This window comes from Mauremys reevesii, linkage group 1, assembly GCF_016161935.1.
Source record: "Mauremys reevesii isolate NIE-2019 linkage group 1, ASM1616193v1, whole genome shotgun sequence".
Classification (NCBI taxonomy): domain Eukaryota; kingdom Metazoa; phylum Chordata; order Testudines; family Geoemydidae; genus Mauremys; species Mauremys reevesii.
The window spans coordinates 111,737,304-111,764,430 of record NC_052623.1 but is presented as its reverse complement, the minus strand read 5'-3'; the positions used below and the strand labels follow the sequence as shown (position 1 = coordinate 111,764,430).

Below are 27,127 nucleotides of genomic sequence, written 5' to 3'. Positions count from 1 at the left end.
GCTGCCAAGTCCCTGCAGCCCCTAGGTGCATGGGTGGCCAGGGCAGCTCCACGCACTGCCCTTGTGCCTGCAGGTGCTGCCCCCGCAGTTCCCATTGGTCGCAGTTCCCAGCCAATGGGAGCTGCTGAGCCTCCCTGGCCACCCCTTTGCCTAGAGTCTGCAGGGACCTGGTGGTTGCTTGTGGGAGCCACATGGAGCTAGGGAAGGCAGGGAGCCTGCCTTAGCCCTGGGCCCGGGCCCATTTTCGACTGGGTTTTCTGGTCAGAAACCGGAGCCTGGCAACCCTAATGGACACTTATTTCAGTTTAAAGTAAACTGAAATATACAGTTTAAGTAGATTATGAACAAGATTAAGATAAACTGAAATAAATCACTTTTAAGTAAAATTGAGTGTTCACACAAGGGTTTGCAACAGTTTAAGTAAATTGGTTTAAAAGACAATTTAGGTTCAACTCAGACAACTTTCTCATGTATACAAGGCCTTTGTAAAGTTTACCTATCTGTCCTGAAAATTTGACAAAAATAAAGCTATTGTACTAATACTTAGCATTTATATATTCTATTCAAATTGTTTGAAACTGGTTTATTAATCTTAATTAAATAAAAGCTTCTCCAAATCTAAGAGGAAGGATAGTCTAGTGTTTGGGGGTGTTACCTGGGGAGCTGGGAGACCCAAGTTTCTTTTTCAGCCCTTGTGTGACCTTGAGCAACTCACTTAATCACTCCGTGCCTCAGTTTCCCCAACCATACAATGAGGGGGGGGGTAAGAGCACATCCCTGCCTCACAAGGGTACTGCAAGTCTAAAGAGATTATAGATTATGAGCCACTATGATGGGGGTGGGGGGCGCACACACGCAGATCCACTTCCTTTGTTAGATATAAATTAGGCTCTCACCCTGCGAACCTTTAGGCACGTGCTTGACTTTAAGCAGGTGAGCAGATTACAGGCGCAAGTGCAGGCAGCAGCGTTTTTTACCGCAAGGGCAAGTCTAACCCCCGCCCCCCGCCCTTCCCATGTCCGGGCGGGCCTGGCCGCTGCTCGGGCGCTGGCCGTTCCCCTGCGAGCCCCGCGGGAGGAGAGCGAACCAGGCGCCGCTGCAGCAGCAGCAGCAGCAGCAGAGCCCCGGGCGGCCCGGCTGGGTGCCCCGCGTTGCTCTCCCCGAGTCCGCCCGGGGCGGGGCCGGCGCTGGGACAGAGCCCCAGGCCCCTCCCCTTCCTGCCGCTCGGGCTGTAGCTACACCGCCGCCTCCCTGTCCCCGGCACAGGCGCTCCGGCTGCTGTAGCTACACCCGGCGCGGGTTGTGCCGCGGCCGCAGCTCCGCCTCCAGCCGAGACGCCCCAGCCCACGGGGAGCGGGAGCCGCTCAGCCGGAGCCGGCCGCCTGGCGAGCCCCGCGCGGAGCTCTGGCCGCCCCGGGGGTGGTGGCGCGGCGCGGCGGGGCGAACATGCTGCAAGCGCGGCTGGCTCCCGGGCTGGCCGCTGCCTCCCGCTGCCTGCGCTCCGCGAGCCGGGGAGAGCTCCCCGTGGCAGCCGGCCGAGGCGCTGGTGCGGAGGCCGGGCTGGTGCGGAGTCGGGCCTCCCCGCCGAGGTGTTACTCTGGCGTCGGGAGGAAGTGGATCAAACCCACAGGCCGGGAGACCGGGATCCAGACCTACAACAGCCTGAGCAGAAGCAAAGAACCCTTAATACTGGCTAATGCAGGAGTGGCGACCTGGTAGCGATTTAAATAGCATTAATCAGTGGCCAGCCCAATACAAAATATAAAAGGTTATACTCTGCAGCCCTCTAAAAATAATGCTGCCGGTGAGATCGGGGGAGGGCCTGTCAGTGTTCCCCTGCTTTTAAACTGATTGCAAAGGGATCTATCCTGCCCAGCTGATCACCTTACTGTGATATTCAGTTTGGTTAATGTATCTATTTTTAGTTGTCCATAGCAGCAGGTAATATGTCAAACAGCTTTTGACTGTTTTATGATTTGTTCTTCACTAGCTCTTCACTTTGTTCACAGGTATAGCTGTGGGCCAACAGTGTATGATCATGCGCACCTTGGGCATGCTTGGTGAGTTGTTTTAAAATTCTAGGAGGAAGACTCTGCATTAATGTTTTATGATGTCAGGTGACTGACTGCGAGGTAGGACTAGAAGAAACCAAAAGTATGTCTATGCTGTAGTTAAACACTGACTCAGGCTCCAGTGCTCAGGCTATGGGGTTGTTTAATTGTGAAATAGATGTTCAGGTTTGGGCTGGAGCGCAGGGTCCCAGAACCGGGCACCAGTCTGAGTCCAAATGTCTACACTGCAATTAAAGAGCCCTATGCCTGAGCCCCGTGAGCCCAAGTTGGCTGGCATGGGCCTGTCACAGCTTTTTAATTGCAGTGTAGACAAACCTCTAGTGTCCAGCAGTCCAGGATAATCAACATCCTGAGGTAGATGAATGAAATGTAATTGCTATCCAAAGGACAAGCTGCTCTTCTTCACTTAAGAAAGATGGTGCCTCTTACCAGAGACAGAAAATGAAAGCTAACCTCATGCAATTGTTTCCTGGTGAAGTCTATTCAACAGTGAAACAAATGGCTGGTTTTGGTTCAGAGGAGCTGCTTGGCAACTGCCCCATCCTGTTAATTTGCTAAATTCTTCCTCTGGGAGTTGGACTTCTGGACATTGCCGATTACATGCTACAGGGTTAGAAGTCAACATGACATTGAGAAATTAGAGAATTGGTCTGAAATCAACAAGATGAAATTCAACAAGGACAACTGCAAAGTACTACAGTAAGGGTATGTCTATACTTAAAATGCTACAGTGGCACAGCGGCATCACTTCCGTGTAGACACTCCCTACACTGACGGGAGGTGTTTTCCTGTCGGCGTAGCTTAATCCATCTCCCCGAGAGGAGGTAGCTAGGTCAAGGAAAGAATTCTTCCATTCATCTAGCACTGTCTATATGCGGAGTTAGGTCATCTTAACTGTGCTGGTCAGCGGTGTGGATCTTCCACACCACCGAGTGACCAGTAATTAAGCCAATTTAATTTTCTAGTATAGACAATGCCTTAGGAATTAAAAAATCAAATGTATGACTACAAAATGGGAAATATCTGGCCAGGTGGTTGTACTGCTGAAAAGGATCTGGGGGTTATAGAAGATCAGAAATTGAACATGAATCAACAATATGATGTAGTTGTGAAAAAGACTAATATTCTGTGGTGCATTAACAGGAGAGTCATATGTAAGACACAGGAGGTAACTGACCTTCTCTGCTTGGCACTGGTGAGGTCTCAGCTGGAGTACTGTGTCCAGTTCTGGGCGCCACACTTTAGGAAAGTTGTGGGCAAACTGGAGAGAGTCTAGAGGAGATCAACAAAAATGATAAAAGATCAAGAAAACTTGACCTAGGAGAAAAAGTTAAAAAAATTGGGCTTGTTTCATCTTGAGAAAAGAAAAATGAGGGGGGACGAGACAAATCTTCAAATATGTTATAAAGAGGACGGTGATCTATTGTTGCCCACTGAAGGCAGGGCAAGAAGTAACGGGCTTCATATGCAGTAAGAGAGATTCAAGTTAGATATTAGGAAAATCTTTGTAACTGTAAGGATAATTAAGCTCTGGAATAGTCTTCCAAGGGAGGTTGTGGAATCCCCATCGCTGGAGGTTTTTAAGACAAAATTGGACAAGCACCTGTGTCAGGCATGTCTAGGTTTACTTGGTCCTCCCTCAGTACAGGTGGTTGGACTGGATGACTTCCAGCTCTATACTTCTATGTTGTATGCTCTTTTCCAGAGTGGAACTGGGCGTATAGCTGCCAATTGGTAGCATTTACTGTACAAAGAAACAGAAGGAGAAGTTCTGTTGTCTATTTTAGCACTAAGTCAGACATATTCTTTCCTGGGTGCTGGCTGGTGAGTCCTGCCCACTTGCTCAGGGTTTAACTGATCACCATATTTGGGGTCGGGAAGGAATTTTCCTCCACGGCAGATTGGCAGAGGCCCTGGGGGGTTTTCGCCTTCCTCTGCAGCGTGGGGCACGGGTCACTTGCTGGAGGATTCTCTGCAGCTTGAGGTCTTCAAACCACAATTTGAGGACTTCAATAACTCAGACATAGGTTAGGGGTTTGTTACAGGAGTGGGTGGATGAGATTCTGTGGCCTGCATTGTGCAGGAGGTCAGACTAGATGATCATAATAGTCCCTTCTGACCTTAAAGTCTATGAGTCTATATACTAGTTAGTCAATACATCCAGGGTTTTCAAGTTCTGATCAGTTCGGCAGTTTGCTCTTATAGAGGGGAAAACTTTTTTTTGTATATATTTTCATTTTATACAATTTTGGATCATACCTGCAGAATGTGACTATTATACATAATACATGAACTTGAATTTGCTAGACAGTTCCATATCAATCTGTCTTAAACATTTTGGAAGAAGAGCAGCAGATATGACGCATGTAATTTGGATTAAAAAAAATGAATAATTGTGCCAATTGTTTATGAAATATTAACTTTAAATGCTTAAAAATAAACTGCTTGAAGTACTCGTTTACTAAACGCCTGTGTGTGGACAAGTTAAAGACCGTTAGATTTATATAAGCAGCTCTTTTGATCACATTACATACGAACATAGGCTGCAAGAATGATTTCTTCCTTTCATTTGGCTTGGTTACTGTGTCAGCACTTAGAAAAAATAGCATGGGGCTGTTAGCCTTGTAAAGGGACATTTTTAAGGTTGGTAGGCTCAAATTCTCTCTCTCTTTTTTTTTTTTTTCCCTATAAACTGTTTGAAAAGCCTGTGTGACTTATTTTTTCCTCCCCATAAAAAATTCAGTGCCTTTTGTTTTATAAAACCAAAGCACACAAACCTGCCAACACTTCAGAATTCACTAACAGCTTTATAGTAATAAACTAGTTTGTGTGTGTAGGATCAGAGGATGGGGGCAATTGTAAAGGAAGCATTTCATCTTTTAAAAAAATAGATTTAAGGCATGTGATAACTGCTAGCGTGAGCTAGAGAGACTCTAAGGGCCTCAGGTTGCCAGTCCTGCAATTGTACGGTAAACAAAACTCTTGCTGATTTGGAAGTTTAGCTTTCATCTGTACTGCAGGAGCAGGAGAAGAATACGTATAGCTTGGACAGGAACTGTGGAAATGATCTTAAATTTTCTAGACAGCTTGTTTCAATTTTGGAGTGGAGTTACCTCTTGCCACCAGTGGAGGGTAGTTTATTGTATGGTTACATTCAGTCCAGGGTTTTTCTGTGAGAGAGTGAACACATCACTTTCAAGCTTCCAAGAGATCAATACAAACAATAATATGATGTGCTGGTATGGCAGAAATAACTTTGAAAAATACCTTAACCGTGTTAAAGAAAGAATGCTACTAGCTCTGCTAAAAACTGGGTGTGCTGAATATCTGCAACTCCCACTGAAGACAATGGAAGTTGCAAGTGCTCAGCAGCTCTTATGGTTCATGCCTATGATACTTAAAATCATAAGTGCTGGAACTAGGGGTGCTGTTGCACCCCCTGGCTTGAAATAGTAATAACAACCCAAATACATGGTTCTGCCTTCCGTACCTCCATTATAAAATTGTGGCAGCACCACTGCTTAACACAGAGTGTTGAGCTAAAGCTCACTTCTTCAAGTGAGCTTTAGCTCACAGCTCATGCTTAAATAAATTTGTTAGTCACTCTGAAACAGAGTGTATTGCATCTTATTCCATCTCAGAGGAAACGTGTCTTTCAGGTCATGGTTAGTGATATGAATGTCAAATGCCACTTAATATTGTAAATATTTCTTCTTAGCTTATGCTGCCTCACTGACTTTGACTCTGTTCTTTCTCTGAACCCATTGTGTTCCATTTCCCTCAATGTTTAGCTGTGGCAGGAACTGTGAGAGGAGAATTATAATATTGATTTCTATGTATCTCTTTTAGAAATGCAGGTTTTGAAATACTAAGTGCCCAGACATAGAACTGGCAACCTCTCCTTTTTGCACTCCCAATACTTATGTGTTGCTGTATTTTTGTGTGTTTATTGCTGTAGTTTTCCATCCTTTCTGTAACTTTCTGCCAGGTTTTTAATAATCTGGATGGCTAATAAAGGTCAGAAAATCAGGAAACCATACATGAATTAATTTTAATTAATACCTAATATGCAATATGATTATTTTTTAACTTCCAAATAACTCCTATTTTTAGTTCTACAAATTGGTGGGGAAGAGGGTTATCAGAATATAAATCATTGACACTGTTCATTTTGGAAGAATAGCTTAAAATGTCATTGTTCAAGAAAATTATTAAACTTGCTATAACAATAAACTTCTTTACTCCATCAGTACCTCATTCTAGGCTCTTCTTCAAGTGTTTTTTTCCCTCTGGGATAGTTAGGGTGACCAGACAGCAAATGTGAAAAACTGGGACGGGGTGGGGGGTAATAGGAGCCTGTATAAGAAAAAGACCCAAAAATCGGGACTGTCCTTATAAAATCGGGACCCTGGGGGTGGAGGGGTGTGTGTGTGGCTCTCCACCTCTTTCATGTTAATCCCACATTACAACATAAAGTTTTAGAACCCTTCTCCCATCTAATTGTAACAAATGGGAGTATCACTGCACACCCCTGAAACCTGTTTGGGACCCGCAGTTTGGGAACCCATGCTCTAGGTTTTGAGAGTAGGCAGGTAAATGTCAACTGAATGCAAATAGCAAAAGGCAGTATCTAGTAATGGCCTGGGAGGAGGAAACCATAATTTTCCAGAAAAATTTATTTTAATGTAGCTCTTGTGTGCCAGCATTTAAGGTACTTTAGCATGGGTGAGTACATTCTTTTAGTTCAGTGGAATACCAAAACATACACTATAGTAGCTCATTCTTAACTTGATATCCCATATAACTTTTGCATAGTGAATTATATTGGATCTCAAGGTTGAAATTGCTACTGTTTCTTTTCTTACTATTATCCCAGTTCCTTTTTACCCGTTATCTTTTTCTGCACATATGTCACTCTTCTAGTATAAACCCTAAATAGTCAGGCATTGTACTGGAAACTAAATGGGGGCAGAATGTTTAATATTCATGGACTTTGTTAAAACAATGTACAACTAATTTACCGATTTACTACACAACTAATGAATAAAGTCTGTGGGCTAGAATAGCAGGAACCAACACAACGTATCCCCAGTTAAGGGTCTGGGAGCCTCTGGATCTGTATATGTACTTCCTCTGTGGCCCTTCTCTTTTCCACCACCACTTATTCAGAGATGGTGAGGAGGCAGTTCTGCATGTCTGCTCTGCCCATTCATCTCTCCCCCTCCCTCCTTGGACAGGTCTAAAGTTGGACAGGCCCTTTACACCTCAGGGAATTTCACCTGGGGGGAGGGATAGCTCAGTGGTTTGAGCATTGGCCTGCTAAACCCAGGGTTGTGAGTTCAATCCTTGAGGAGGCCACTTAGGGATCTGGGGCAAAAATTGGTCCTGCTAGTGAAGGCAGGGGGCTGGACTCGATGACCTTTTGAGGTCCCATCCAGTTCTAGGAGATTGGTATATCTCCAATTATTACCTTGTTTTGGTCTCCTTTTTCTGATTATCTATCTAATGTATCCATCTATCCTTTTTGTCCTCTTCTCTCTGCTGCCCTTTGCAAGAAGGGGAATGTGGGAGTTCCTGATTTACCTTCTCTATATTATTCATTTTTTCATGTACCTCTTTTTGTCCCCTCTCTGAACTAAACAGCTCCAGTCTTTCACTCTTTACTTATATGGAAGTTTCACCATGCCTCTAATCATCCTAATCTCCCATCTTTGAAATCTACCTCTTTCTCATTTGTTTTTGTTATATAGGGTAATTAGAACTGAACACAGCATTCAAAGTATGGGTGCACTATTGATTATATAGCTGCATTACAATCTGTACCCTATTCCTTTTGCTTTTTCATATATTGTTTGTTCTGTTGACTTCAGCTGTACAGAGGCTTTCATTGAGCAGAGGCTTTCATTGAACTGGCCACAATGTCAGTGAAGGCTTTTTCTGAGCTGTTATGAGTTAATTTAAAATTCACTAACATGTATGAGTAATTCAAATGATTCTTTCCAATGTGTGAGGAGTACTTGTGGCATCTTAGAGACTAACATATTTATTTGAGCATAAGCTTTCGTGGGCTAAAGCCTACTTCATCAGATGCATGCAGTGGAAAATCCAGTAGGAAGATAGATAGATAGATAGATAGATACACAGAGAACATGAAAAAATGGGTGTTGCCATACCAACTCTAATGAGACTAATCGATTAAGGTGAGCTATTATCAGCAGGAGGAAAAAAAAACTTTTGTAGTGATAATCAGGATGGCCCATTTCAAACAGTCAAAACATTTCAAACGTCAAAAACAGACTCCAAGGAGAAACTGCAGAACTAGAAATAATTTGCAAACTGGACACCATTAAATTAGGCTTGAATAAAGACTGGGAGTGGATGAGTCATTACACAAATTAAAAACTAATTCCCCATGTTAATTTTTCCCCTACTGTTACTCACACCTTCTTGTCAACGGTTTGAAATGGGCCATCCTGATTATCACTACAGAGTTTTTTTTTCTCCTTCTGATAATAGCCATCCTTAATTGATTAGTCTCGTTAGAGTTGGTATGGCAACACCCATTTTTTCATGTTTTCTCTGTGTGTGTGTGTGTGTGTGTGTATGTATATATGTGTGTGTGTATATATATATATACACACACACAAATTGGTGGGGAAGAGGGTTATCAGAATATAAATCATTGACACTGTTCATTTTGGAAGAATAGCTTAAAATGTCATTGTTCAAGAAAATTATTAAACTTGCTATAACAATAAACTTCTTTACTCCATCAGTACCTCATTCTAGGCTCTTCTTCAAGTGTTTTTTTTTCCTCTGGGATAGTTAGGGTGACCAGACAGCAAATGTGAAAAACTGGGATGGTTTTATACATCTATATATATAGATAGATAGATATCTATCTACAGTATTTTCCACTGCGTGCATCTGATGAAGTGGGTTATAGCCCACAAAAGCTTATGCTCAAATTAATTTGTTAGTCTCTAAGGGTAGGTCCATACTTACCCGCCGGGTCGACGCGGACAGTTCGAACTCCGAACGCGCTCCCGTCTACTCCGGAACTCCACCACCGCAAACGGCAGTGGCGGAGTCGACGGGGGAGCCGCGGAGTTCGATCCCGCGGCGTCTGGACAGGTAGGAAATTCGAACTAAGGTAGTTCGACTTCAGCTATGCTATTCGCGTAGCTGAAGTCACGTACCTTAGTTCAACTCCCCCCTTCCCCCCCGTAGTGTAGACCAGGCCTTAGATGTTACAAGGACTCCTCGTTCTTTTTGCTGATACAGAGTAACACGGCTACCACTCTGACACCTGTTTCCAATGTGCATAACTTTGCACTGGTTCTTATGCCTTCACATTGCCCAATTGCCTTGCTTGGTTTGGTATAACTTCAGCATTAATTTGACTAGGATGGCAGGATTCTCTAAATTTCCCTCTGTAGTTGGCTCTGCTTATAGATTGCTTCTGCTCTAGACCCCTGCTTCTGCAGCTGCTGGTCAGTCATCTGCTGCTGAAGGAGGTTCATGTGGAAGGCAGTTGATTAGAAAACATGGGGAGGCATCCAGGCTGATAATGTACGAGTGAGACCCACCACTCCTAGCAGCATGAAGAGAAATGCTGCTGTCACTATGGCTCTGTTTAAACCGTTTGTGGTCCCTAAAGTTATATTTTAACTTTAAAAAAAATAATTTTGATTTTTAAAAAAGAGTAAGGATGCCATTTTATTACTTGAATTCTTCAAACAAGCTTCTGTTTTTCCTCTTTTTAAACCACGACAGACACAACTAATGAAGGAAGTAATGGCACAGATACAGAAATGAATTAACAATGGAAATGAGATTATCATCTGCAGGGGGGATTTGAAAAGAATGACATTACATTTCCCCTGCCCCCTACAAACAAACGACCCTTTTATTTGCTGTGCAGTGGCCCCCAGGCGTCAGAACCAGGGTTCTGTGCACATTTGTACGGAGTGTGTGCCCCCATTTAAGAGAATTGCTGTTAATGGGTCAAAATGTAACCTTGATTTTCAACACTGACTTCTGAAATTTTATCAGTTTTTGCTGACATGAGGGTTTCAGCTTGGTTAGGATCCAGCTTCTCATCTGAGTGATTCCTAGCAATAATAATCCCAAGAGCTGGGTTCTTTTCTGTGCCACCCCTTGACTCTCTGCTTTATTCTAGTCAGCATGTTGCTATTGAAGAATAAAAGAATCCTGCTCCCTGAAATGCCAAGGTTTCTGCATGTTTCTTCTAAAAACAGAGTAGAGGTGTATAGCAGGGGACAGGGCAACGTTCATATGTGTACTAGCAAAGAAAACCACAGAGCTGGTGAATTTAATTTTAAGCATTTTGACATTGATGGTGATTCTTTTATTGATAGTGAAATGGACTGAGAGGGCTCTGGTGTATTTTGGTGGACTAATACCACAACATTTTTATATTATTAGAATCTTACTTAGAATTAGCCAGGGATTCATTAACGTGATCTGTTTCTTAGTTGTATATGCTACCTTTTCAAAGACATGTTTTAGTATGGCATAATTCAAGCAAGTAACAATGCTTTTCTCCACGTGTAGTTCAAATATGACATTTGTGATGTATGATGTGGGGCGGAGAATTTTTGGGAAGGCATTGTGTTATCACCATCACATCCAGGCAGCTAAGTGAAAGGTGCAAATACATCTGCAAAGTTAATTGAGCTTTGTTTGTTTTTGCAGACAGTAAACAGTCTCAGGTTTGTTCATCATGCTGGATGGAATAGAAAATGTAGATTTGTGAATTTCTTTCTGGACCCAGTCCTGTGAGGTACTGAATGCCCACAGCTGCCTTTGAAGTCAATGGGAGCTGTAGGTGCTCATCACCTTGCAGGTCTGCGCCCTTTCCTGAGATGCTGCTGCTTAGCCTTTCTGAAATAGCTGCCCTTACTGAGTCCAAAGACATTTCTTTGGAAGTCTAACCTGAGATTCTTACAGTAGCAAATGGCTTCATAGCATATCAGGGTTGGAAGGGACCTCAGAAGGTCATTTAGTCTAACCCCCTGCTCAAAGCAGGACCAATCCCCAGACAGATTTTTGCCCAGATCCCTAAATGGCCCCCTCAAGAATTGAACTCACAACCCTGGGTTTAGCAGGCCAATGCTCAAACCACTGAGCTGTCCCTCCCCGCATGGATTTTGTTAAAACAATATATTTGTCCTGAAGTTCGTGAATAATTTAAAATGGTTCCTTCTCAAACATTTGGAAAAACTGTTGCCTGGTATCCAAAAAGACCTGTGTTGTTGTATAAATAAAACTGTTTGTGTGCTACATTGGTGTAATTGATGTCAGTGCTTATTTAGCTGATCCCATACAACTTTAATTGGAACATATTTGTATTGATTTTTCTTTTTTTAATTCTGTGCTGTAGTACCTGAAAAAAGGAGTGTTTCAGAATGTGAATGAGGTATTAGTGGTTTTAGAAACTGAGTATGGAGTATTGTAAGTGTGATGTTCATTTTAGTGGTAAGCCTTTAGGTTAACACAATCTCACTTCAGTCTATTGTTTTAAAGAAATGAAGAAAAGAAACACTTCAGAAAATTTGATGTAATGTGTCACTAGTGCCAGAAGAGGGTAGACCAGTTCAACTGAGATTTGCATAACTTCTTTACAGAATGTAACTAGTTTTGGAGTAGCATTTTGTATATATTCTCTCTCTCTCTCTCTCTAAAGACTATCATTGTTCTCTCTCTATTTCACTTTCATTATTAGGCCATTCAGAGCTTCTGTATGAGTGATTTTTGCTGTTTATTAATTTTATTTAGATTTATTACCAATAATACACATTTAAAAGCCTTTCTTTTTCTTTTTCAGTTCCTATGTTAGATTTGATATTATTCGAAGAATAATAACTAAAGTTTTTGGAAACCAAGTAGTCATGGTGATGGGGATTACAGACATAGATGACAAAATAATTAAAAGAGCCAATGAGGTAAATATATGATGTTTACTTTGACAAAAGCTTATCGTGTTTAATGTACTGAGTAGTCTTGGACAACAACCTTGATTTTGTTACTGTTTTTAAAAATCACTGGCTAATTGTTTCCTGGGCTCTCAACTCATGGGCTCGTAGAGGCTGGGAATCTGGCAGAGCTGGCATATGTAGCTCTGTGAAGGAGGCAGCATATAAAGTTGTTCATCAGTGAGATGTAGGTACAACAAATGCCATAGCATTGGCTACAAAGGCAACCTTACTTAGTCCTCTGCCAGAAGGACCATTTTTGCAATATAAGGTTGTTGGGGAAAGTGGAAAGTCATTGGGGCTCTCATTCAAGTTGAAGAGTTGTCTTAACCCCTCTCAGTCCTAGGTGGAAAATATTAACCATTGAACTTTGGAGAGTTGTCCATAGTAGCTGCTGTTTTACAGAAATTATAACGTGTCGCTGTTAGCCTTGGAATTGGTCATTGAAGATGGTTGTTCTGTAAATAAATCATGGAGCTTCCATCAAATCAAGTTGCAGGCGCTCAGCATCTCTCAAGGGTCTGCCTGGAAGGATCTAGTTGTATAATGAAATGGAGTGAGAGGGCTCTGTTGTATTTTGGTCGAGTAACACCACAACATTTTTATATTATTAGAACATTACCTAGAACTAGGCAGGGATTCACTGACATGATCTGTCTCTTAGTTGTATATGTGCTACCTTTCTTAATGGTTTCCGAGGCCCTGAACTCAAATGGGTCTACTCACAAGCTTAACATGAAGGATATCATAGACTGTCAGGGTTGGAAAAGACCTCAGGAGGTCATTTAGTCCAACCCCCTGCTCAACGCAGGACCGATCCCCAACTAAATCCCCAAATGGCCTCCTCAAGGGTTGATCTCACAACGCTGGGTTTAGCAGGCCAATGCTCAAACCACTGAGCTATCCCTCCCCCCTACCTATAAGTCTTTACAGCGGTGGGGTCCTAGATTGCTAGAGTAAAGGTAGTTAATAACTTTCCCGAAGTTTTCACTGATGTCTCATGGCTGTTGGCTAAATTAAAAGCTTTGACTGTAAACTGCTCTCAGTGGGATGCTAATCAAATCAATTTTACCAACTGAGCTTAGTGAATTGTCATTCTACCTCTTTTTCTGCTTGATAAAATCCTTATCAGATCATAAAATGTTAATAATATACAGCTAAATTGTGAATGCTAATTATTTTTTGAAAGATTTAAATTGAGTTTTTTGGGTTTTAAAACCTGGTGGCTCCTGCCTTCTGGAACATGAGGGAATCTGCCACAATAGAACTCAGCTGCAAACTGCGTGTTCTTTTTCTGATGTGAGATATATTGTGACAGTTTGTACAAAAATAACATTTAGTGATTGCAAGGAAAAAAATCCATTTTTTAAACTATTATTCACAGTAATTGTAGAGAGTTTTCTCATACTGGTCTTGTTATGCTTTTGCTAAAATAAGTTTTTGCTCATTCTTATTCTTTCCCTTAGGAATATTTTTTTCTTGATGGCTGCAGGCCAGTGCTTTAACATATGACCTACATTTAAAACATGTGTGCGTGTCTGTCTTGAGAATTTTTTTTTCATAAGAGCATCATGGTGCTTTCTTTGCAGAAAAAGTTGACTTAATGTGTTTAAAAGAATTCTGGTTCATTTGCTCCATTCTTTTGTCAAGATTAAAGTCTGCGCTATGAAGTAGTTTTAGCAGTCAGAACTTTTATAACTATGCTAAACAAGTCTGATCCTTTTATTATATTTTTACCAAGTCCCATATGTTCTACTTTGAGGGGTGTTTTTTACAGTTAGTAGAACAGTGGCATACTGAAGTCTCCTCACCATTTGATGGGTATTTATAGAGGGGGAGGTGTTAGAATGGCCATCAGTAACAAATCCTGTGGTTAGGACTGTAGGTTTGTCATAATATTGGGTGGGAAAGTCTTTTAGAAGAGTTGTGGTAACAACAGCACAAATAATAGAAATCACACACAATTATTTAAAAATAAATCCCAGCTATGATTTGGTGTGCCTTAAATGGTATTTACAGAACCAAGTCTCAGTTTAATGGTCTGTGGGAACCACAATACTTCTAGATTGCTTAGCGTCTGCCTTTTCCTCTTTAGTCTTCTTCATTGGTTTAGAGCTCCAGTAAAGGCTCTTGGTCAAACAGCACCCTGAGCATGCCAGAATGTGGTGCTTTGATCCCAACTTTATAACTTCTGTAGGTACCTTTTGTGGTGGTTTTCTTTTTTTCTTTGGTATCTTCAAAATGTTCCCATGAACATTGTCTTCAGATGCAATTAGCTTGCTCTTTATCCCCATTTGAACAATACGTTTCTGGATAATATATCATAAGGACATTTCTGCATTAGCAGGAGGATGTATTAGATGACCTAACAGGCCTTTTTTACATTTATTTCCTGTGATTCTTCCAGCTCTTTAAAAAAGATATTTAATAAAACTGATCTAACACCAATCCTTGAGTGTCACTCTACAGGATGACTATCTCTTATTCAGTGGGCATTAATCATTACCATTTGTTTTCAATCCTTCAGCCAGTTTTTAGTCCACGGGGGTAGGGTTCATATCCAAAGGAAGCAGAATTAATTTTGGAAATAAGATTTCTTGACACTGTATCCGATGCTTTACCAAAGTCCAGATATAGGACATAATTGCATTCTCCTTCTCAATCCAAAAAGCAATTAGTTTTGTCTGGGAAGATTTGTTCTTTATGCTCTCATGCTGTTAATTACTGTTGATTCCTTCTATCCTCTAAATTTTGAACCCGATTGGTTTTTCAAGTCCTGATAACGGAATACGTTATAAGAGAGCCAAGGATCAATAAGCAAGTTGAGGAAGGGTACCCCCAGTGAGGTTGAGGGGCAATGCCCTCGTGAGAAGTCTTACTAATACTGAGATTCTTGTCAGGGTGCTAGCTCCTTAACCTCGCTCAGGGATTCGTTTTGGAGGCTCTAGTGTCTGAAGCAACTTCTTTGTGATTCCTGAAAGGGGGAAGAAGCTTTCCTTTTACACCAAGCCTTCTCTCGGCTGCAAGAGATGAGCCTCCTCTATTCTACCTCTTCTCCCGAACTCCTGGCTACTCCGATAGATAGTTCAAAAAGTGCTAAGCCAGGGATCGGCAACCTTTGGCATGTGGCCCGCCAGGGTAAGCCCCCTGGCAGGCTGGGCCGGTTTGTTTACCTGTCGCGTCTGGAGGTTTGGCTGATTGCGCTCCCACTGGCCGCGGTTCACTGCTCCAGGCCAATGGGGGCGGCAGGAAGCGGCGGCCAGCACATCCCTCAGCCCGCAGCGCTTTCCGCAGCCCCATTGGCCTGGAGTGGCGAACCGTGGCCAGTGGGAGCCACGATCGGCCAAATCTGTGGACGCGGCAGGTAAACAAACCAGCCCGGCCCGCCAGGGTGCTTACCCTGGCGAGCCGCGTGTCAAAGGTTGCCGATCCTTGTGCTAAGCACTAGCCTGGTGAAAATCAGGCCTTTTAAAGATGTCTTAAATTAGGCATCCAAAGTCACCTTTTAAAATCTTGACCCTAGTGCCTGCCTCTAGTTGCTTATAAAATTCCTGAATAGCATCTGCAGAATAAAACTGATGTATTTCTGCTCACCTGTTTCTGAATGGCAGCAATAAAATTGAATTTTGTTCTGTTAATTTCATTCTGTTGTTCCTGTCTGCCAATTCAGAAAGACAGCCTTCCATTGGTTCACATGCAGCAGATTATTTTCCAAAACGTAAGGACTAGAAACTTAAATCTTGCAAAATTAGATGACATAGCACCTCCACTTGCCAGGGAAGGTTTTGTTCTGGTGAATTTTTCAAGCCCTGGATATGATGAGATTTTGAGACAAATGTAATATCAAATGCAAACTGACTCTTTATTTCTGCTTCCCACTTATTTATTCACTTTTGTAAAGATCCCTGTGCCTAGCTGTCAACAGAATCTACATTTGAAACTTGTAGATATTGTTGGAGTGTTACTATGCTTTCAAAAATATTTGACTGTCTATCAGTTCATTTCCCCAATTCCATTCACATATTTGAGGAACAGCAATGAAAAGTTGAAATATCATATTCATTTTCAATGATAAAAAATATCCTGTGTGGTGTCTGTAAGTCTCTGTTTTATAACTCTGACATATATCAGTAAGGGTTGTAAATGACTTTCTTGCACCATGAATATGAGGTAAGCTTAGCATTGGAAGTGAAGTCCCTTACTGAATAAAAATAAAAGGTTTGTGGACTTAATTTTTAGTCACTTTCTGTAGGAAGATGTGGATTAAAATATTCCTATAATTAAAAAAGATAAATAAATTAATCACTTTTATGCTATAACTATCTTTTATATAGCCTCTGTACTGAACGTTGGATTAATAAACCTTCCTTACTTTTTTTTTTTAACCTTGGGGGGGCCCCATAACTCTTCCAATTAGCCATTAACTGACTAATAAGACTATAATATTTTGTATTATTTTGATTTATGATTCACTCATCTGCCTCTCTTCTACAGATGAACATATCACCATTAGCTCTTGCCCGGGTTTATGAAGAAGACTTTAAACAAGACATGGCTGCATTAAAGGTACAAATATTTAATATTTATCTTTTAAAACTGAAATTATTATAAAGTACATTTATTTGTTAAAGGAACAATGACAACCTGATTTTTAAGTTATAATTTTAATTGACTAATTTGAAAATACTCTTTCTGATTAATCATCCTTTAAATAGTACGTAGTGAACATTTTTTAAATTCCCTTTTAAAATTTTTATAATATTTCATCTGATCCCCATATGTTTACATGTGTCTTTTGATAAGGAAGAAACTGTCTCAAAGAATGAATGCACAGTTATAAGCTCTTCAGGATAGGTACTGCATACTGCCCGTGTTTGGGCAGTGCCTAGCACAGGGATTGGCAACCTTTGGCCCGTGGCCCACCAGGGTAAGCACCCTGGTGGTCCGGTCCGGTTTGTTTACCTGCCACATCCTCAGGTTCGGCCGATCGCGGCTCCCACTGTTTGCGGTTCGCCGTCCCAGGCCATTGGAGGCTGCAGGAAGCAGTGCGTGCCGAGGGATGTTTTTAAGTTGGCAGTGTTCCTTTAAACATGCTAGTATTGTCATGAATTAAAGTAGCTTATCAGCAGCATATTCCTTTTTGCTTCTTTATTTAAGGTTCTTCCCCCAACAGTATATATGAGAGTGACTGAAAATATTCCTCAGATAATTTCTTTTATAGAACGAATAATGGCTAGTGGACATGCTTATGCAACCTCCAAAGGTAAGACTTCTAGCAATACAGTTTGATGTTAATGTGTATGCAAGAAATTCATTCTCTTAATTGGAGTTATGACCATACCACTTTGGGGTCAGTTCAGATAATACCATCTCTTCCTTTGATTGATAACTGATAAGGAAAATGCTGTGAATAACTTTAATACACTTTGTATACAATGCTAAGAACAAGTATAATTATATTGTAATTTAAATGTAACTGAGTTTTTAATGTTGTTCTTTATGGGCATTAACTGAATTATATAATTCCTGTGGGGAAATCCTGGGCTAGAAAACCATGGAACTGGCACACTCTATTACACCAGAGGTTTGTTCAAGATAAGAATCTGGTAGTCCCTATGGGAAGGTGTGCACCCCCTATGCACTGCAGAGCACAGCTTTTGCAAAACAGAGTGCATAGTAGGGTTTTAGAAGCAGGGCTTGTGGTAGTTGGGGGACCTCATCTGCGTGTTAACTACACCCGTGAGAGGTTTCATGTGAGTCCTGAGGAGTACAGTTGATATTATGTGAGCAGAAAAGAACCCAGTATAACTTTTATATCCTAGGGTGGGTTTACGGTTAGAAAAAATAATCTTATGTGCCCGACAAGCAAACTTAATCTGTAGTCTTTGAGACACCATAAACATGGAAACCCATGCTCTCATTATTGCAGTTACTTTCCAGAGCAGAATGATTCTTTTAGGAAATGGTACTCAACATATGCTTTACTCAGGAAAAGTGTTTACCTTTTCACCATACTGGCAAAGTGCATGCCCCCCTATCTTTGTAATAAATCTCAACGTTTGTTTTCTAACAGGTAATGTTTATTTTGATGTCAAGTCTAGGGGAGAACGATATGGAAAGTTAACTAGTGTTTACCCTGATGTACAAGAGGAAATGGGTATGTTGATATGGACTGGTTTGGATCAATACTTTGTTTTAGTTAAATGCGTTTTCTGAGGCTTAAATAGCATGTGTATAAAATCCTAATGTGAAAGGCTAAAACAATACAAACAGTGCATCTCCTACTCAGTCATAGTTCTTTTGTAACTTTAATTCATAGATAATATTTATTTAGTGCTAAAGAAGTTTTGACCATTTTTTCTCGCTGTATGTATTTAAGGGTTTTTTTTTCCCTGACTTTACTGCACTTAAATACAGATTTCTTGCTGAAAAATTAGAAGGAAAGTTATTCTGTAACCACCGGATAACCTGTGTTTAGGAGAAATGATTGTTTTATATTTTCCAGGTTATCTCTGGATGGAATAGAGTTAGAAATATGTTAGGTGTGGGTCTGTTAGTGGGAGCTAAGATCAGCTTGGGCACTTATAGATAAATAAGATGATATACTTCAGTCAAATACAAGTTACTGAGTTCAATACAGGGGGAATTGGGTGAAATTCTTTAGTCTGTGTTACAAAGGGAGTTGGACTAGATGATCTAATGATCCCTTCTTGCCTTAAGGACTGTGGATGAATCAGAGTCCATTTCTGGCTCACAGTAGATTGTTCAGGATATTATTTTTGTTGAACACTTTGTGTCCAACATGTTTGTCCTCCAGGATAGGAAAAAAATACAGGAAAATGGAAAGGTCTGTCCAAGAATAAAATCTGGATAGCTCCCTTTACTGACATGCTGAATGGTTCATGCATTTACTCTTTTTGGAGACTTATCCTATTAACAAATAATAAATGATTGGCAGTTGATAGTGATAAGCGACATGTCAAAGATTTTGCCCTGTGGAAGGCAGCCAAACCTCAAGAACTTTATTGGGCTTCTCCCTGGGGAAAAGGAAGACCTGGCTGGCACATCGAGTGCTCTACAATTTCGAGGTCAGATTTCCTAGATTTTTAATTTTGTGCACGTGTGTGTGCCTGCGTGCGTGTGTGATTGATGTGGATTTGCTAACTGGAACAGGGAAAGGATATGTCCATTTGTAATTCTTTAATCTAAACAAAAATAAGAAATTGCTGACTGTAAAGAAAACGTGTTTATTTTTGCGGAAAATGAAAATTGGCAAATACATTGCTGAGATTTTAGTATTTTTTAGAATACTTGTTCTGTTACTGTAATAAACTGGAGAAAGCATTTGGACGTAAAGTGTTTCATTCTGTTAATTACTGCATTGCCTTACAAAGGCTCTTGTGGTGGTCTGGTTTTGATCAGTAAAATATTGTTACAGTACAGTGTTTGGAAGCCAACTGGATATCCATACTGGTGGCATAGATCTTGCTTTCCCACATCATGAAAATGAAATTGCACAGTGTGAGGTTTATCATCAGTGTGAACAATGGGGAAATTATTTTCTACATTCTGGTAAGTAACAGCTTAAATTTAGTCTTATTAAATTTTGTATTTGGCTTTCAGCTTTTCATGGCATGCTTTTATGCTTAAAAATGTGGAGAAAAACTTAAATACAGATGCATTGCTACAATGACCACGTTTATGTTTTCTCCAGATAAATTAAGAAAGGTCATTGAAAATGAATTTTACCTTAAATAATACAAATTGACTTTTTTTTTTTTAAATAAGTTCAGAAATGTAGGAGTTTTTAATTGTAATTGGATTTTTGGAAGTTTCTAAGTAGTTAAACTGGGGTTTTTTTGCCCTGGCTGAAACAATTGGAAGGGAACGTTAATTATTACTCCTTGAAGATATAGTCTCTCAGAATCCTCACTCATCCACTCTCATCATCTGCTTTCCTTCAAATTTTGAGATGTCTTTTTTATATTTATTTCTCCCAGAAAAATAGAAAAGATTTAGTTAGTTACTTTGGTATGGGTGTTCATATATGCCTAAAAATAGAAAAACACCACACCTTGGAATCAGAACCCCCAAAATCTGGGTGAAGGTGAGCGAGGTAAGTAGGTGAGTCAGATTCTGTGAGATGATGTCTGATGATAATTTTCAGAAGCACCAAAACTGTGATGGATTACAAATTATTCTTGGAGTCCTTTAACTCTCAGCATCAGGTGCACTGGGCTTGAAATAGTATTCAATAGAAAGCTGTAATCAGAACAGCAGTATTTATAAATGTAGTAAAAGGATTTGAGTCGTGGTAGGGAAAGTCATCTGTGCCAATGGAAAATGAGACCTGAGGATAATGCTGAGGTGTATAAACAGATTAACAAAGGCCTGGTCTACACTAGGACTTTAATTCGATTTATCATCACGCGAACTCTAAGCTCAACCGTCCACACCCAAAGCCATTAAATTGAAGCCAGGGGCTCTTTTTAGAGGGTTCTGGTAATTACCACCAGGTGGAGGTAACGCGCTAACGCACACTTGCCGCACTTGCTAGCTGGAATTAGGATGTGTGGAACTTAAAGCAGCTCCGCAGCTCCCCACAGTGCACCACCACTTGTCTGCTCTGTCTGACAGCAGTCCGAGCTTCCGATTTCTGGCCAGCCACACAGGAATGAACAAAAATTTGAATGAATTTTTTTTCCTGTCTGGGCGGCTTGACGTTGACGCTCTGGTTGTGAGCATCGGGCGCCGCCTGCAGCACCTGCAACAGAGCTCTCCAGCAGAGAGGTCCGGCAATCCCAGAGAAGAAGGAGACCCTCCCAAGAGGTCGGAGAAGTCCAGATCTGATCGCTGCAGGATCGTGCTCTGTGTGGCGGAGTCTGCGCCTCAACTGAACGCCAAAGACCAACGCCGAAGACCTTCAAGAAGAAGAAGGTCTCTGAAAGACAAAGACGGCCGGAGCCGAGTGAAGCGGCGGGTGTGAAGGCGTGAAGGAAGAGCGAGCGGGAACAACAGCAGAAGCCGGCGGCCCCGGGCCCCGCCGCCCCAGACATGCCCACCCCAGCATTCTAGGTGCATGCCATTTTAGGTGGTGGGTCTGCCAGTGTGGTGACCAGGACAGTGGTGGAGAGGAGGACGGAATAGACAGTTCCCAGTTCCCTGTCCGACAGTGATGGGAGGGAGAGAGGAGGGGCGAGGAGGACTCGAGCCCACTCCCGCGACCCACTCCCGCTTGACAGCTCAGATCGAGAGTACAAACAACAAACAATTTATTATTTTAAGAAACAGGGATTTATATAAAAATAGAAAATACTATATAAAATTTTTTTAATATGAAACTAAAAACAAACAGCAGGTCTACACAAGCAGCAAGAGAGCAATAGTCCTGGGGGGATTTCAAAAAGCTCTCAGAGAGCAGCTGAAAAAGCCTCAGCAAGAGGTTTCTGAGAGGGAGGGTGCTTTATTGGTGCACTTGACACTTCCTTCTTCAGCCATGGTAGAAACATCCGCTCTCTCTGTGTGCGCCTGACACGCTCAGGGTGATGTCGTGTGGAAGTGCTGCATCTAATTAGTGGAGTTTAATACTGTGTACTGTTTGTATAGACTTTTTACTTTACTTAGATAAGAAAAGAACAGAGTTTTTTGTTTAAGATTGACTAAGAATAACAGAGTAACAGAGTTTTTTTTTTGTTAAATGCATAAGAATGACAGCCACGCAGGTTGCAGGCCTCAGAGGAAAAAACCACAGGGTCAGGGGTCTTTCGCGAGATGCATAACGCTTCCTCTTTTTTTCTTTTTTGCACATTGCACCTCCAGCAGCACAGCAGCCAAGCACTACATAATAAGAGCCTACTGTGTAAGGCTTTAAGACTTTTGTGTGCTTGGGATGCAGCTGTCTCTCTCCGCTGCGCGCTATCCAGTGCAATCGCGCGCCACAGATCCGCGATCTCAAATCTCGGACTAGTCTCCTGAGACTAGTTCCCTGTTGGTTCCTTCTTAACTGAGAATGACTACTGAGAATGACTAGACTGTGTTTACTGTTGGTTTCAATGTTCCTAGCAGGCGACTCAGAGCAGAGACAGTCGAGGAGAGGCCGCAAAGGCAGGCATGCGCGCAGGAGAGTATGCAGGGGAGGGCAGGAAGGGAGAGAGCTCACAGCAGGCTCAACAGCTCTTGGAGAACCGAGGACGGAGCCTGCCCGCGCCAAAGCGCCTTGAAGCTAAACAGACCAGAGTTCCTGAACACGCTGCCGCGTGAACCACCTGCCGCCCGGCGTTGATGTTGTGTTGGTAAGCCCCCCTACCTGGTCCACACCACAGCTTGCCACAAAGCAGTAAAAGCCTAATTATGTGCTGGCCTGCCTGGCCTGGGTGGGTGGAGGGATAGGGATGGATGTCCCATCCCCCATAGCCCCACCGCATGGGAATCCGTCCGCCATCTATGATGACCTGACACCTGACCACAGTCACTAGCTGCTCGCATCCTTGTGTCCTGGCGCCTCAGGGCAGGGGACAGCAGTCACACAGTTCAAGGAAAGTGTCCTCTTCGTTTCTGAAGTTTCTGCCCACTCTGTGTCATCCATCCCAGACCTGCAGCACTATGCCACCAGTCTGTGTCTGTTCCCGGGCCCAGAATCGCCAGACCATGAACTTGACCCACCACCCGCAGCATTGCCACCGCCCACTGCCCTGCTTTTGGAGAGGTCTGCGCCACTCCACCGCCTCTCCACTCCTGCTCCTCGCTCGAGCTCGGCTGTGAACAAAGAAAAAACCTGAGTGGTGTTTTCCAACAGAGAAACATCTGGATTAGAGAAAGATACCGGAGTTCTGAATATGTAATTATTCTGGTTGTTGACATAGCACTTAACTCTAAATTCACTAAATCCTCTAAATTCAGCAGAGAAACTTTTATCTATTAGTAGCATTATTTCTAGTCATGAGAAGAGAAACAAGATTGTTTGTGTCTAACATGCTCTGTAATTGACTTCCTTTGCTTTATGCTTGCCTGTCCTGGGGTCCTGGCATCCCGGAAAAAGAAATAACTTCAAACAAAGATTTCTTCCCTCTGCCTCCTACTCTTTTTTCGGTCTTGTTTCTCCACAACGCACCACAGTTGTTGTATTGCCCAGTCTATTTGGAACTCACTCTCTGGGTACTTTACCTTTAAATTTTTCCTAAAGCCATGGGAGCCGTTCAACTGGTCTACATTGTCATAACTCTACTGAAGTCTTCCTTTCTAGCTTTCTTTAATTTCCTCTTTGTGATCCAAACAATTTACATTGTCTTTGATGGCAGGGTTTACAAACTAGTCACTTTATATCCTGAGGAGATTCACATACCCCTTAGCACAGGTGAGCACCAGAGACAGTTCAATTGCCATATCAGCTATGATATACCATTTTGTTTTATAGCAAACTGTTTTCAAGTGTGGTTTAAATTAGCTTGGGCCATATTGATTTTTAAACACTCTCTTATCAATGTGAACTTTATTTAAATCAAATATAGAAACCATATCTAGCCTATGCAACCTTAACTGATTTTAATCACAATTTGGCACCGTCAGCATTGGCCAAAGGGGAAAAGAAATAATTAAAGGGCAAGGTTAGCTAAAGCATACTTCTGAATGTCCCCTTCAGCTTGGTGAGTGGGGAAATTCAGCATGGAATTGTTCAGAGGTCTAGTGTGGATGGACCCATAGTGTAGACAGCCTCAGCCTCTTATTTCCACACTCTTACAGAGCTTAAAAAAAAAAGAGAGAGAAAGATTGAGGGTTGGGTAACTTTGTCACCTGTTAAGACAAAAGACCTTTTTCAGACAGCTACCTCATTGGTTTTGTCTAAATAGACACTGTGACGGGCACAAACCCTTGTCTCTCAAAATCTCCTGTTTGTGGCATTGCTCAGAATTGAATAGTGCCATGCTTTGCCACTCTGAGTAGGAACGCGCCTAACACTTCTTTGTACAACACTCCAGATAATTTTGCTCTGCATTAGGCTTTGCCACTGCATCATCTTATATTGGTACCAGGTATATCTACCCTGTATATTATGGTCCTCTTTCCCACAGTGGTTATTCTGACTTAGGGTGACCATATGTTAAGGGGAAAATATCAGGACCGCTGCGGGGGGGGGGTGTACTTTTATACTCACCCGTCCGGGAGTTTGGTGGCAATTCGTCAGAGAACCCTTCAGTCATGGACGGTCTTCGGCAGTATTTCGGTGGGGGGTAATAAACCTTGCCGCCAAAGACAGAAGCACCTGCCGCCAAAATACCGCCAAAGACCGTCCGTGACTGAAGGACTCTCCGCCGAATTGCTGCTGAAGACCAGGAAACAAAATATCGGGACAAATGGCGTCCCGACCGTACTCTGGTCGGGACACGGGACAAACTCCTCAAGATCGGGACAGTCCTGATTTGATCGGGACGTCTGGTCACCCTATTCTGACTTTCTCCAAAGTTGGTGGTAATAAAGCCTGATTCTGCATCCCCAGCCCCTATACATGTTGAGTACTGCTTTTTCATGCAAGAAGTCCCATTGTGTTCACTGAACTACTCATGTGAGTAAGGACTGCAGAATAAGACCCATAGTATGTGGTATACAAACATAGGCCTAGCACAACTTGCTTAAGCAGTAGATTTAAATTCATGGGGATTTGCAAAGTGATCAGAATGAGACAAAAGAACGGTAGAACTGCAATGCCCATAGTACAATTCTGCTTGGAGGAAGCTCTTGTTGCAGTTGTGTATATCTGTAATGTTGGAGCCATAGTTGATCAAATTTCCAAATGCCACTATTGGTTTAAACCCAGTCTGTGACCCAATATGTTTGAGTTTAACTTTCTGAGACTACAAGTATAGACAGTACTCACCCCTGGATTCTTACTGCTGCAGCTCTAATGCAAAAATTCCTGAGCTGTAATCACAAAGTATTAGTTTTCAAGTCAATATAAACATGTCCATTTTTGTTTTGTCTGTTAATAGGCAAATATGACCTTCATGGGGCCAATTGAAATTTTAAAATTTACTAGGAAGGATGTTCACTACTTTTCAATGAAGGGTTCTAGCTGGCAGAACCCTTTCAGTTTTATTCTTAAATGTTGTAAATCAAACTGTAGGAACATTCTTGTCTAGGAAAGAATGAAAGATTCTGATTTCTCCCAGAAAGAGAGAGAGAACTGGATTCCAGTGAGAATTCAGTTGACGATTCTCTAGAAGCCAATAAATTACATTCTTTCAGTTAAGAAATGCTGCTGGAGGAGGATATTGTGAATTATTTAGGACAAATGATTCAGCTTCAAAAATAATTCTGCTAACACTCCGGGATACTGGCAGGCTCAGAATCATAAGAGCGGTCCCCATTAGAAGAAAATCCCTGCAGTGAGGATAAATCATCTTCTAAAGATTTTATTTTTAGACTGCTCATCCTCTGGGCAAAGTTGTGAAAATCCTGATATTTTAGATTCTTTAATGGAACCATCCTCTCCCAGTGATGGGATTCTCTCATATACAGGAGCGGGATTTGAAATAATTCAGATGTTGCTGATGTCTTCTTATGGAACCATGTGATAGAGATACTCTGGTCAAAAATTTAAAACTGTCCCGATCTTGAGGAGTTTGTCCCGTGTCCCGACCAGAGTACGGTCGGGACGCCATTTGTCCCGATATTTTGAAGAGTTCTCCGACGAATTGCCACCGAACTCCCGGACGGGTGAGTGTAAAAGAACACCCCCCCCACCTCACAGGGTAGATATCCCTGGTACCAATATAAGATGATGCAGTGGCAAAGCCTAATGCAGAGCAAAATTATTTGGAGTGTTGTACAAAGAAGTGTTAGGAGCGTTCCTACTCAGAGCGGCAAAGCATGGCACTATTCAATCCTGAGCAATGCCACAAACAGGAGATTTTGTGAGACAAGGGTTTGTGCCCGTCACAGAGTCTATTTAGACAAAACCAATGAGGTAGCTGTCTGAAAAAGGTCTTTTGTCTTAACAGGTGACAAAGTCACCCAACCCTCAATCTTTCTCTCTCTTTTTTTAAGCTCTGTAAGAGTGTGGAAATAAGAGGCTGAGGCTGTCTACACTATGGGTCCATCCACACTAGACCTCTGAACAATTCCATGCTGAATTTCCCCACTCACCAAGCTGAAGGGGACATTCAGAAGTATGCTTTAGCTAACCTTGCCCTTTAATTATTTCTTTTCCCCTCTGGCCAATGCTGATGGTGCCAAATTGTGATTAAAATCAGTTAAGGTTGCATAGGCTAGATATGGTTTCTATATTTGATTTAAATAAAGTTCACATTGATAAGAGAGTGTTTAAAAATCAATATGGCCCAAGCTAATTTTAAACCATGCTTACAGGACCAAGATGTGTTGGAGATGGAAGGGAGCAGGTTTATCCATGACTACTTGCAGGGATGTCAGATTTAGAGCATCGCAGTTCGTAGGTATAAACATGATGCATCCAGGACCATACCTTTCACGTGATCGGGTTATCCAAAGCTGGTGCATTTTCAGGGGCTTGCCTTTTGTTAATTAGGGCTGGTCTGTTGTACTAGAGGGGCAGCCAGGGAAATATTCATCTTGTGTGAAAAGGATGCAGTCCCAGATTCAGCATATTATTTTCAGCATATATTACGACTCCCCCTTTAGTTCATTCTTCTCTGGTCTTCCCACTAACTTTTTGCATCACTTTTAGCTCCTGAAGCATTTTTAAGTCCAGATTTTCACAAGAAAAACAGCCTCCAGTTGCTGTGCTTTGGGAAGCTGCTGGTAAAAACGATTGATTGCTTTTCAAAATCCTTGGCTCGCTTTCAAGTCCTTTTAAGATGGAACTTCATTGTGTATGTGTGACCTTCCTTACATCTTGCCAGCATTGTTTCATCTATTACAGAACCCTTAGTATCACCTGCTCCTATTAAATCCTAAATTTGGTGGAGGTTTGTATGTCTCTTCTCTACTTTGAAACTTGCCCATTTTGTGTGGTCACTGTTGTAAGGCAAAGCTTCTGAATTAGTTGTCTGGCTATGTTACACTTTTATTCCATTTTTGAATATG

General features: G+C 41.9%; 1 protein-coding gene across 3 annotated transcripts in view; it reads left to right on the top strand.

Annotated features, from left to right (window-relative positions):
- Window positions 1-914: 914 nt before the first annotated feature.
- Window positions 915-27,127, top strand: part of CARS2 (cysteinyl-tRNA synthetase 2, mitochondrial) — a 49,805-nt gene continuing 23,592 nt past the window's right edge. The window contains exons 1-8 of one of the 3 annotated variants that reach the window (XM_039491923.1): window positions 915-933; window positions 2,010-2,060; window positions 11,923-12,040; window positions 16,565-16,636; window positions 17,228-17,333; window positions 18,144-18,227; window positions 19,029-19,158; window positions 19,509-19,642. In XM_039491923.1, the coding sequence (XP_039347857.1) occupies window positions 11,987-12,040; window positions 16,565-16,636; window positions 17,228-17,333; window positions 18,144-18,227; window positions 19,029-19,158; window positions 19,509-19,642 (580 nt within the window). In that variant the 5' untranslated portion in view covers window positions 915-933; window positions 2,010-2,060; window positions 11,923-11,986. The other 2 variants (XM_039491905.1, XM_039491913.1) reach the window with 2 other exon arrangements.